The sequence below is a fragment of the Capricornis sumatraensis genome, chromosome X (assembly GCF_032405125.1).
Source record: "Capricornis sumatraensis isolate serow.1 chromosome X, serow.2, whole genome shotgun sequence".
Classification (NCBI taxonomy): domain Eukaryota; kingdom Metazoa; phylum Chordata; class Mammalia; order Artiodactyla; family Bovidae; genus Capricornis; species Capricornis sumatraensis.
In genome coordinates this window covers 121,661,560-121,674,269 of record NC_091092.1, presented here as the reverse complement: position 1 = coordinate 121,674,269, position 12,710 = coordinate 121,661,560, and the positions used below count along the sequence as shown (strand labels likewise).

At 42.5% G+C, this 12,710-nt stretch overlaps 1 protein-coding gene across 1 annotated transcript in view; it reads left to right on the top strand.

Moving 5' to 3' along the window:
• Window positions 1–12,710, top strand: part of PDK3 (pyruvate dehydrogenase kinase 3) — a 75,978-nt gene that overhangs the window by 31,816 nt on the left and 31,452 nt on the right. The window contains exons 4-5 of the mRNA XM_068962272.1: window positions 130–314; window positions 2,830–2,919. Coding sequence (XP_068818373.1) covers window positions 130–314; window positions 2,830–2,919 — 275 coding nt within the window. The remainder of the gene's footprint in view (window positions 1–129; window positions 315–2,829; window positions 2,920–12,710) is intronic.

Here is a 12,710-nt window from a genome sequence, read left to right as displayed (position 1 = left end):
TGATGATAATGATGGCTCTGCCTATAAAAATACCAGCAGGTAAATAGTTCCAAAATAAAGCTGGGAAATTTGTGCATTAGTCCATGAAACCTAAAGACTGACCACTTTTTTTGTTTCCTTCCCATGCAGCTTTCTACAAGTCCTAATTAAAGTCAGAAATAGACACAATGATGTGGTTCCTACAATGGCCCAAGGAGTGATCGAGTACAAGGAGAAGTTTGGGTTTGATCCATTCATTAGCAGTAACATCCAGTATTTTCTGGACCGATTTTATACCAACCGCATCTCTTTCCGCATGCTTATTAACCAGCACAGTAAGTTGGGTTTTCTTGGTCCAGTTTTGAAAAGATAACCAGAGTGATTTTGCCCAAATGTTTTCCTATTGCTTCACTTTCAATTACTGATCTGCATTTTTGTCTAGAAATTTTACTTCTAGGTCAGTTTTTCCTAAGTGAGTTCTATCTATGAAAAGGCTAATCTTTAGAACTCTCAAGGGAATCCTTGAAACGCTTTTTGGATACTCATATTAGATACTCATATTAGAGACAGGACCACTGCCTGCCATTTAAGCCTCTGCTGTTATGTTCCTGGTGGGGCATAGTATCTGACAGGCACCTGGCACTCTGGTGTTCATCTCTGAATACTTCCAGTGTCTCTAGAGTCAGTTCTAATCTTTATCCAGGATGGCACATGGTTTCTTTTTTTGGTTTTAAAAACAAACCTGAGATAATGATACTGAGAATATTGAATTGGCATGTTGGCAATATGAGCAATTGATCTTACATTTCACAGTGATCAGTGAAATCAGATTATGTGGAATTGTCAAACCCTAATCTTGTATTGAGAGTTTTACTCTCCCATCTAGGCTGATAAGCAGATAAGAAAAGAATAACTAAAATTATCTCCACAAAAACTTTTAAACTCATTTTCAGCGTGTCTCTGTCCGATTTCATAATTTTTATGAAAAAAAGCATCTAGTGTCTAGAGTCGAATTCATCCTTTTTGTTAAGTCAGAAAATGGACAGAGCATCTTTATTTTAGTAATATTACTTTATTTGGATAAACAAATGTTATGCAGCTGTTAAATGTGGGTTTGTTCTAAATGTATGTCTCTTGAAAATGTAAATGTTTGGCAATTTACAGGAAATTTAAAAGAAAAAAAAAGAACCCCAATACTATTGAATTAAACTACTTAGATAACTGCAGTTTCTTTCTGACTTGAATATGTGTGTCCACATATATATGTACATGGTTTTCAATCATTAAACTTGCACATCTCTTGTTTTTCTTCCACTTAATCATTTGGCACTTTACATATTGGCCTAATGCCCATGTTTGTCCTCTTTCATAATTAAAACCTTCACCTATTTTATTTAAGCATTCTCCTTTTGTGTAGTATAAGTTATTTCCCATTTCTTATTTGACTTAAAAATAGGCACACATATAAACATTTGCATTCAGATTGCTTTTTTCTTTGAAGGAGTCTCCTTTTGACTTTTTTAAAAAATTTATTTTTAATTGGAGGATAATTGGTTTACAGTGTTGTGTTGGTTTCTGCCATACAACAACATGAATCAGCCAAAATTACGCATATTTTATAATTATAAAGTATACAATTGTATACATTATAAATTTATTGTATAAATTGTCCTCCCTCTTGAACCTCCCTCCCACCCCATCCCAGCCTTCCAGGTTGTCACAGAGCACCAGGTTGAGCTCCCTGTGTCATATAGCAACTTCCCACTAGCTGTCTGTTTTACACGTGGTTGTGTGTAATGGACTTCCTTGGTGACTCAGACAGTAAAGCGTCTGCTTACAATGCAGGAGACCCGGGTTCAGTCCCTGGGTCGGGAAGATCCCCTGGAGAAGGCAATGGCAACCCACTCTTGCCTGGAAAATCCCACTGTTGGAGAAGCCTGGTGGGCTACAGTCCATGGGGTCACAGTCGGACATGACTGAGCGACTTCACTTTGTGTGTATATGTCAGTGCTACTATCTTTAATTGTCCCAGCCTCCCCTTCCCTGCTGTGTCCATAAGTCTGTTCTCGCATCTCCATCTCTATTCCTGACCTTCAGATAGGTTCATCAGTACCATTTTTCTAGAATCCATATATATGCATTAATATCTGATACTTTCTTTTCTCTTTCTGACTTATTTCACTCTGTATGAGAGACTCTAGGCTCATCCACCTTCCTAGAACTGACTCAAATTCATTCCTTTTTATGGCTGAGTAATATTCTATTGTATATATGTACCACAACTTGGGCTTTTTTTCAGAAGTAAAATTTTGCCAACCTTCTATATTATGAAAGTAGTTGAGTGTTCTCTTAAAAACGCTTGCACAAATAGTGTGGTATGGTGAAAGTAACTTCTATGATCGAGGCATTTGAAGTGTTCATGGTAAAATACCCTTTGTAAACCTAGCCTAATGCTGCAGACTATTTTGTAAATATTTAGTGAATGTTGGAATAACTTTCTAGGATAGTGCTGAGAAGGTAGGTTAACTTGACTCAGGATGAAAGGAAGCTGTTTTTCAACCAGATCACATTGGGTTGGGGAGAGCAGGTTGGATACGTGCTTCATGTTGCTGCTTTAGGACCTGCTAACTGCATGGGGCAGGTTTCATGGCATGGCAAGTCCTCCATTGTATGATAACTGATCACCAACCAGTTGAGTGGATTCTGTTAGGCTAAGTCACTGTGGATGCTAAAACAGCTTTCACAATGAGAGGATCTTTTCAAAACCTAAAAGCCCCGAATTCATCTCTGCCTGACCATCCTAGCTGGGTGTGTTTTTAATCCTCTCCCTTTTCTCTTGGATGTGTTTAGCACTTCTGTTTGGCGATGACACCAATCCTGCGCATCCAAAACACATCGGAAGTATTGATCCCACCTGCAACGTTGCTGATGTTGTGAAAGGTAAGGAGGCCAGTGTCATGTTAGGGATTTCGTTTCATTGGGATGTGTTAGGGATGCAGTTTCGTTGAGGCAGCTTGGCTGTAGGGTTATGGCACTGAACTGTTTGCTGGTTCATCAGACCACTGTGGGCCCAAGCCACATGATCCAAATATGATCTTTCTTGGCAGCTCAGGCAATGATGCATAGTTTGTAATGCTCAAAATGGAAGTTTCTACTTCACGGACCAGGGTTTTTCTTGTAGTTCTAGCTAAATAGTAAATATTTATGAGTTTAAGTAAGAGTCTAGGTTTTGATTGCCACCACTGTCTGAAAATTTGAGAATATAAACCTTTGTTGTAAAATTCAGCTGAATTCACGCATTGGTTAAAAAGTAGACATCTTACTGACATGCCCTCCAGGTTGTAGGTTCTATGAGGCATTTGCGCTCATGGGTTCACTGGACATTGAGCTGGGCTCTGTTCCATTAGCCTCAGGGTACAACAGAGCCCATTAGAACAGCATTTTCCTCAATTTTCACTTAAGGTAAATGCTAGCTCCAGAAAGCCTTCCTGGTTGTAAATCATTGAGCGGGTTCCTGGCTCTCTCCAGTTTTTTTGGTGTTATGGTTACCCCGTGCAGCCTCACATTCTGAGACTGTCCCCTTTCCTGGATCGTGTCTCCTGCAGCCTTCCTCTAAACCCACATCTTGCCCTGTCATGACCATTGCTCTCCCAGATCGTCATCAGGATCTCTCTTGCTCTTCCTTTATCTGGATTGTGTAGCTAGGTGAGAACAGGTAGAGGAGGGCTTGGTCTCTTTGGCAAAGCTCTCAAGTCCGCCTAAAGTGGAGTGACCTTTGCCATCGAAGCTTAGAGGGCCAAGGGAGAGGACCCAGTGTGGGCAGCCTCCCTGGTGGGGAAACAGACCAGATTTTCAGCCGCTGAAGCTAAGGAAAACCTGTCTTACTAATATTTGGTTACCCTGGATATCCGCCCAGTAGCCTTAGCTCAGCCAAGGCTTGTCAGGCTGCCTTGGCCTCTGTTTAGTTAGAAAACATGTACTCACATTACTCCAGTTATAAGTAAATAGGCTCAGCTTCAGCTCCCGAATATACCTGTAGGTTTCTCTTTTACAAGATAACCCTCTGCAGGCCCCTGGCAGCAGAGGGAAGCAGGATCTGTCTGACCAGGGCTTGTATGTTCTCCTGGCCCTGGCCCAGTAGCTTTTATGATCTAGAAAACCTGGTTCACATAGTCAACTGCCATATGTGTCTTATGGACGACAAGACACATATCCATAAAGCAAAAGGGCATTATAATATTGATACATTGCATAGATGCCTTTTCTCTTGAACTGCCAGCAATTTGAAGTCAGGGTTTTTGTCTTATACTTAAATTGCAACTCACCTAGAACTTAGTATATGCCTGTGTACATGGTCAATAAATACTGCTTGGCTTCAGAGATGTCCAACCTCTGGTAATTTACTTTAAAAAAAAAAAGGCTTTATTGCAGTACAATTCACATACCATCCAATTCACTCATTTAAAGTGTACAATTCAGGGATTTCTAGTATGTTCAGAGTTGTGCAGCTGTCACCATAATCCAATTTTAGAAGTGTTTCATCACCCCACAAAGAAAACCCCATATCCATTAGCAGTCATTCCCCACTTCCCCTCTCCCCAGCCTTAGGCAACCACTAGTTTACTTTCTGTCTCTACAGATATTCCGATTCTGGACATTTCATGTAAATGAAGTGATACAGTGTGTGGTCTTTTGTGATTGGTTTCTTTCACTTAGCATAATGTTTTCAAGTGTCATCCATGTTGTAACATAAATCAGTACTTCATTTCTTTTTATGGTTGAATACTATTCCATTGTGTGAATAGACTGCATTTTGTTTTATCTGTTCATCAGCTGATAGACATTTAGATGAGCTAGGTGACCTTGGACATGTTATATAACATCTTGGGCCTCAGTTTCTTCATCAATAAAATGGTGCTCTTGGCAATTCACCTGTATCCTAGGGTTCAATGAGTAAACATAAGTAGAGCTCCTGAAGCAGGGCAAGCACCCAACAAGGGCTGGAGGTAGACAAGTTCATGAGCGTCCTGGGGCAATCCCATGAGTCATGTGCCTTCTCACTTATACCATTGATTGTGTAATAAGTTGGTGCCTTTGTGTTTGTTTCTGGCATAAATTGTTGTTGTTCAGTCACTAAGTCTTGTCTGATTCTTTGCGACCCCATGGACTGCAGCATGCCAGGCTTCCCTGTCCTTCACCATCTCCTGGAGTTTGCTCAAACTTATGTCCATTGAGTCAGTGATGGCATCCAACCATCTCATCCTCTGTCATCCCCTTCTCCTCCTGTCTTCAATCTTTCCTAGAAAGCCAGCTCTTCACATCAGGTGGCCAAAGTTATTAGAGCTTCAGCTTCAGCATCAGTCCTTCCAATGAATATTCAGGCATAAATTATAAAATATTTAAAATCATTTAGGACATTGATAAGGAGAAGGCAATGGCACCCCACTCCAGTACTCTTGCCTGGAAAATCCCATGGATGGAGGAGCCTGGTAGGCTGCAGTCCATGGGGTCGCTAAGAGTCAGACGTGACTGAATGACTTCACTTTGACTTTTCACTTTCATGCATTGGAGAAGGAAATGGCAACCCACTCTAGTATTCTTGCCTGGAGAATCCCAGGGACGGGAGAGCCTGGTGGGCTGCCGTCTATGGGGTCGCACAGAGTCGGACACGACTGAAGCGACTTAGCAGCAGCAGCAGCAGCAGCAGCAGCAGGACATTGATAAAACAATTGAATATTTGATGATACCCACTAGAGGGGGTAGCAATTCCCTTCTCCAGGGTATCTTCCCAAATCAGGGATTGAACCCAGGTCTCCCGCATTGCAGGCAGATTCTTTACCAGCTGAGCCATTAGGGAAGCCCAGATATCCAAGAAACATTGTTAATTTTGTAGATGTGATATTGGCATTGTGGTTATGTTCGTTTTAAAGGCATCCTTAGCTTCAAGAGAGGTTCTTTGAGATACCACACTTGATACAAAATGCCATGTGGGATTGACTCCAGAGAGTGGGCAGTGAGAAAGACTGGGCTGTGTTGCGAAGCGTTGAGTCTTGTGATGAGCACACAGGGATTCTTGACACTGTGCTCTGTGCTTATGTCTATGTTTGCAGTTCTTTATGATAAAGCTGTAAAAATATACTCCTTTTTTTTTTAATCATCTCAGTGTTTCTCCACAAAAAGCCTCTCACTGATTTTTAGAGAGGTCGTAGCCATGAGTTAGTGTAAATAGAGAACTAATGGGCATTCTCGGCAGTCGTTAGCGCTGCTGTCTGGTGAGTCAGAGGAGGAGGCTGGACGCTGGTGGAGAGCAAGAGCTGGTGTTTGCAGCCCTTTTTGTCTGTGTGACTCTTACTCAATCCTGCCTGGGCTTGGCATCATTTGTAGCAATGCTCCTGTTGGTCTCTCTAAAGTGAAAGCGAAAGTTGCTCTGTCGTGTCCGACTATTTGCAACCCCATGGCCTATATGGTCCATGGAATTCTCCAGGCCAGACTACTGGAGTGGGTAGCCTTTCCCTTCTCTAGATCTTCCCAACCCGGGGGTTGAACCCAGGTCTCCTGCATTGCAGGTAGATTCTTTACCAGCTGAGCCACCAGGGAAGCTCTAATGGGGGTGTAAATTCCTAAAAGGCTGGAATTAACTCTCATCCATGCTTGCATCACTTTTCTCAGAGACAGAAGTTTTGTACCAAACACTAGCCAAGGATTATGTGCAAGACAGTTGGATCAGTATTTGAAAGAAAAAACTTAGAAGTTCGTGTCTCCTGCTTTCTTGGGCCTTTTCAGTCGAGGCTTTGACCCTGGGCCAGATGGCTCCCTCCCTCATTCTGGGCTCGCTCACAGCTTTATCTTCACTCCTTCTCCTGCCCTTTTTGACTTTGTACTCAGCAAACCCACTTGTTAGGGTGAACACAGTTTATTCCATCCATCCTCTCATGGAATCATTCCTACTGCTTGTCTGGCACAACTGAAAGGCAAAGCTTACCCCCACGCCCCTCTGCCGCCTTCCCCAATGCACGGCTACCCCTCACATTCGGGAGGGGCGGGGCAAGGGCTGCCCTGCTTCCCACTCCCCACCACTTCTTTCAAACCTTGTTTTTCATTTCTTAATAACCTCTTTCTTTAAGGAAGACAACAGTGGGGGCTGGTTTTAAATTCTGAAAGTGCATGAACCTTTGAAGCAACTTCCACACCATCAGCTCTTCTGCCACCTTCATAAATCATAAATTGCACCATAGCACACTGAGGACGCTTCGGTTGGACATACTTTCTAGAATACAGTGGTGGTGCTTCTGCTTGGGGAGGCCTGTGTTAACTAAGGGTCACTTGTCTTCAAACTGTTGATGTAAGTTATACCACATGAATATGTATAAACATACATACTTTATTTATATGTTATGTAAACTGAAGAAATGTGAGTACAGAAAAGAAACTGATTTCCATAAAAATCAGGTTGAATGCTTTGGAAAGGCGTGATAAAAAAAGTTTTTTAAAAATGTAATGAAATAACTGTAAACAAGGTAACTATTAGGTGACAGGGCAGCGGTGAGTAAAAATATGAGCAAGAACCTGCACTCAGATTGCTTGACGAGTATCTTTAGTGCACTTTAAGGAAATAGAAATTGGAATTCATAGCTGTATGCAGTATTGTTTATCTAAGAAATATGACCTGGAACCCCTATTTAAAGGAGGGGCTTTGGCCTTACATGAGAAGATTGGTAGAGGAATAAACTGTGTATTCATATGTGTATTTTAGGTTAATATTTACAGTTGTAGTCATATTTTATGGTTTCTTACTATCCAGCTGTTTTGTCAGTCATCCAACTCCTGTCCCCAGTTTGGTCAGTTAAGAGGACTAATACCATATTGTTGAGTCACTAAGTCGTGTCTGACTCTTTGCGACCCCATGGACTGTGACATGCCAGGCTCCTCTGTCCTTTATTATCTCCTGGAGTTTGCTCAGATTCATGTCCATTAAGTTGGTGATGCTATCTAACCATAAAAAGTGCTCACTGAAGAAAACTGAGAAAGTGTGGGAAAAGATGGAAGAAAATAAAAATCACCTGTCTTCATAACCCAGTGAGAACAGTGTTTTCTACATTTGAATTCATACCCACTTTTTAATAGTATGCAACTGTGAATAATGCGCATCTCTCTATGAAATCCGTAGTTCTTGTGTATTTCCCCATCTCCAGCGCCAGTGCCCACCACACACCACCTTCCTGGATGAATTCAGTATCTGATCTGCTCTACTCATAACCTCTATATTCATTTGGTTTTCCCAGCCAGGTACATATAATCCTTATTCCTCAGTGAGGCACTAGTCTTAAATCAGTTGCCTTTCCTGCCGTGGCAGAATTGGCTTGACAGCCTAGAAGGAAACATGAAAGTCTCTTTCCTCCTTGTGGGTAAAGCACATTTTAATAGGCAGCTTTCTGTTTCATGCCCTGTGGACCCCATTCTTAATTCTCAGAGTGTCTGGATACCCACGCAGGAGCTCTTTCTGGTTCAAAATAAGTCTGAGAAAGAATCAACAAAGTAGAGAGCACCGGCTCTCAGAAGGCCTAGAAGTTCTTCCATATCTTCTAGCAAAAAGACACTGGAGCCTCCACTGCCAGGTGCCCCAAGGGCAGCAGTCAGAGTCCCCAAGGCTCCAGGCCTCTCCAGCTCTTCTCCCCAATCTCCCCAGTACTGTCAGAAGAGGAAGAGATGCATGTCGGCATCCACAACTCTTAGTGACGTCTTCCCACTGCCTTCCTTGACAGTATTGTTGTCACTGGTTTTCCCCCTTCTCCTCTTAGCTTCTGAGATTTCTCAGTTAATCTTCTAACTCGGCATCTCTGTCTCTCATATTTTTTTCCTTTCCTTTTGTTTTAGGAAGCTTGAGGTAGAGGGTATAGGGGTTCTAAGTCCTAATGACAGCTCTGCTGTTGATTTTCTCAGCTGTGAAGGGCCTGCGTGGTGTAAGCATAGTCAGATGTCAGCACCAAATGACCTGTGTGTGTGCGTGCAGGCATGTGCGCATGTACACATATGTGCCTATACATGGGTATGCACATGTGCATGTGTGTTTTATAGCCTTAGGAAGCCTGAAGGAACTAACAGTGATCCCATACTTAGATCTCTTGAGACAGACTCTAGGAAACTTTTATGTAGAAAGGTAGGGACAATATTTTTATTTTTGACTAGACAGTTGTATAAATGTGTTAGAGTGGGGTGCATCCTGCATCACAGTAATTGAATGTGCAGCACACTCAAGCATGCCTCCTTGCTGCTTATTTAGCACATTAATATCTACCTTTACACTTCTGCAAATTACAGCCTCCTGGCAGCAAATGCTCGAATTAGTGTTGTAGAGCAGTTCCCATTATCCTCTGGGAAGTGCCTTCCATTGTGACTGTTTCCCCTCCTTTCTTTGTAAGAAACTGCGAGACAAAATGGAGAATCCTATGGTAAGATCATTTTAAAGGTACAGACTGAAGTACTTGGTATAAAAGTCAGCTCTCACAGCAACGTTAGCTCACCTGTGTTGTTCCTGAATGCTGTCATTGCTCAGCTTAGCCTAATAGCACACAGATGGAGTCTGGAGAGCATGTCCTTGTTCTAGTCGGAAATAACGTCTTGTGCTCTCACTTCGGGCTCTTCAGGTGATGAGTAAGAGAGACCCACTCCCGCTAACTCAGGAGACAGATGTATTCAGAGAACCTAGTAGGTTCCAGTGTAATCCTAGGGCAGGAAGCACTTTACAGTTGGAGCTATAGAGATTGGAACTGGGCAACAGAAAGCAGGGTTTTTTTTTCTATGTATCTTAGTAAGTAGGTCGGTCAAGTCACTCTCAAGACTCTTGAGAGTCCCTTGGACTGGGAGATCAAACCGGTCAGTCCTAAAGGAAATCAGTCCTGAATATTCATTGGAAGGACTGATGCTGAAGCTGAAACTCCCAATAGTTTGGCCACCTGATGCAAAGAACTGACTCATTGGAAAAGACCCTGAGGCTGGGAAAGATTGAAGGCAGAAGGAGAAGGGGATGACAGAAGATGAGATGGTTGGATGGCATCACCAACTCAATGGACATGAGTTTGAGCAAGCTCCATGAGTTGGTGATGGACTGGGAAGCCTGGTGTGCTGCAGTCCATGGGGTCGCAAATAGTCAGACACAACTGAGCGACTGAACTGGTCAAGTCACGGCCGCCCGCCCCACTGTCCTGTCTGTAGACAGGCAGACCTTTTAGGGCAGCTTGTTAAGGGTGAGGACAGGCACTCCAGGCCTTCTTTCTACTCTATCATAACTCTCCATGTATCCTTTTGTCTTCTGCCCTGCCTGTCTCCATCCTGAATGCGCAGAAGATGAATTTCACCAACTCAGCCCATCTCTTTGCCCAGGACGCTTACGCGTCTGATCAGCCTGTGGATTGGTTGCTCTTGTGTTAGATGTTCTTTCCTCACTTCTCCAGTTGGCTGTGTTTTGGGCAGTAGCAGAGGTTCTGGCACTTAAAAAAAAAAAAACAAAACCCTGATTCTCTCCTCTCAGGATGGGTTTTGAGTAGATGATGATAGATAAACCTTGTGAGAATTGACTTCAGCTTGTCTTAAAAGAAGCATACCTGTGACTGTGTAATGCTTTGTGGTCATATGAATTTGCCTTGTTTGGGTAGTGCTTCTTAAGCATGAGCTTTATGATTTTCGGTATCCTTTTCATTTGTTTTTTTCAGCGTTCACTCAGATTCATCCTTGTCCAGACTCTGATATTTGTAAACAGACAATGGCATGTGTTTGGGATAGAGGCTAATATGGATAGCAGGGTTCTCTGGTGAATTTTGAATAGGAAAGTCTTCTAATGATAACATCTAATAACAACATTACCAAAAAGATCTTCATGACCCAGATAATCATGATGATGTGATTACTCACACTCACCTAGAGCCAGACATCCTGGAATGTGAAGTCAAGTGGGCCTTAGGAAGCATCACTATGAACAAAGCTGGTGGAGGTGATGGAATTTCAGTTGAGCTATTTGAAATCCTAAAAGATGATGCTGTGAAAGTGCAGGACTCAATATGCCAGCAAATTTGGAAAACTCAGCAGTGACCACAGGACTGGAAAAGGTCAGTTTTCATTCCAATCCCAAAGAAAGGCAGTGCCAAAGAATGCTCAAACTACCACACAATTGCATTCATCTCACACGCTAGTAAAGTAATGCTCAAAATTCTCCAAGCCAGGCTTCAGTAGTACGTGAACCGTGAACTCCCAGATGTTCAAGCTGGTTTTCGAGAAGGCAGAGGAACCAGAGATCAAATTGCCAACATCTGCTGGATCATCGAAAAAGCAAGAGAGTTCCAGAAAAACATCTACTTCTGCTTTATTGACTATGCCAAAGCCTTTGACTTTGTGGATCACCAGAAACTGTGGAAAATTCTGAAAGAGATGGGAATACCAGAGCACCTGACCTGCCTCTTGAGAAACCTATATGCAGGTCAGGAAGCAACAGTTAGAACTGGACATGGAACAACAGACTGGTTCCAAATAGGGAAAGGAGTATGTCAAGGCTGTATATTGTCACCCTGCTTATTTAACTTATAATGCAGAGTACATCATGAGAAACGCTGGGCTGGAGGAAGCACAAGCTGGAATCAAGATTGCCAGGAGAAATATCAATTACCTCAGATATGCAGATGACACCACCCTTATGGCAGAAAGTGAAGAAGAACTAAAGAGCCTGTTGATGAAAGAGGAGAGTGAAAAAGTTGGCTTAAAGCTCAACATTCAGAAAACTAAGATCATGGCATCTGGTCCCATCACTTCATGGGAAATAGATGGGGAAACAGTGGAAACAGTGTCAGACTTTATTTTGGGGGGCTTCAAAATGCAGATGGTGATTGCAGCCATGAAATTAAAAGACGCTTACTCCTTGGAAGGAAAGTTATGACCAACCTAGACAACATATTAAAAAGCAGAGATATTACTTTGTCAACAAAGGTCCGTCTCGTCAAGGCTATGGTTTTTCCAGTGGTCATGTATGGATGTGAGAGTTGGACTGTAAAGAAAGCTGAGTGCCAAAGAACTGATGCTTTTGAAGTGTGGTATTGGAGCAGACTCTTGAGAGTCCCTTGGACAGCAAGGAGATCCAACTAGTCCATCCTAAAGGAGATCAGTCCTGGGTGTTCATGGGAAGGACTGATGTTGAAGCTGAAACTCCAATACTGTGGCCATCTGATGCAAAGAACGGACTCATCTGCAAAGACCCTGATGCTGGGAAAGATTGAGGGCAGGAGGAGAAGGGGATGACAGAGGATGAGATGGTTGGATGGTATCACCGACTCAATGCACATGGGTTTGGGTAGACTCTGGGAGTTGGTGATGGACAGGGAGGCCTGGCATGCTGCGGTTCATGGGTTCACAAAGAGTTGGACATGATTGAGCGAGTGAACTGAATAACATAACGTCCATACAGTATTAAATATTCCTTTGTGCTTTTCTTAACATCTAATGCAGGATTCCTGGCTATAGTAGATCTGTTGTGCTTGTTGCTATGTGAACCTTCCCTCTACTCTTAATGACTCAGTCTTTTTTTATTTTAATCTCTGTGTTTACATTTAGGGTACTCTTCCTTGGGGAAGTAGAAATGTGCTACACCTACAGTTTTGTTAGTTACTTTATCATCAATACTCTATTTCTCTTGAAAACAGGTTCTTAAAACAATGAAAATGACATGTTCACTGGCAGTAATAATCATT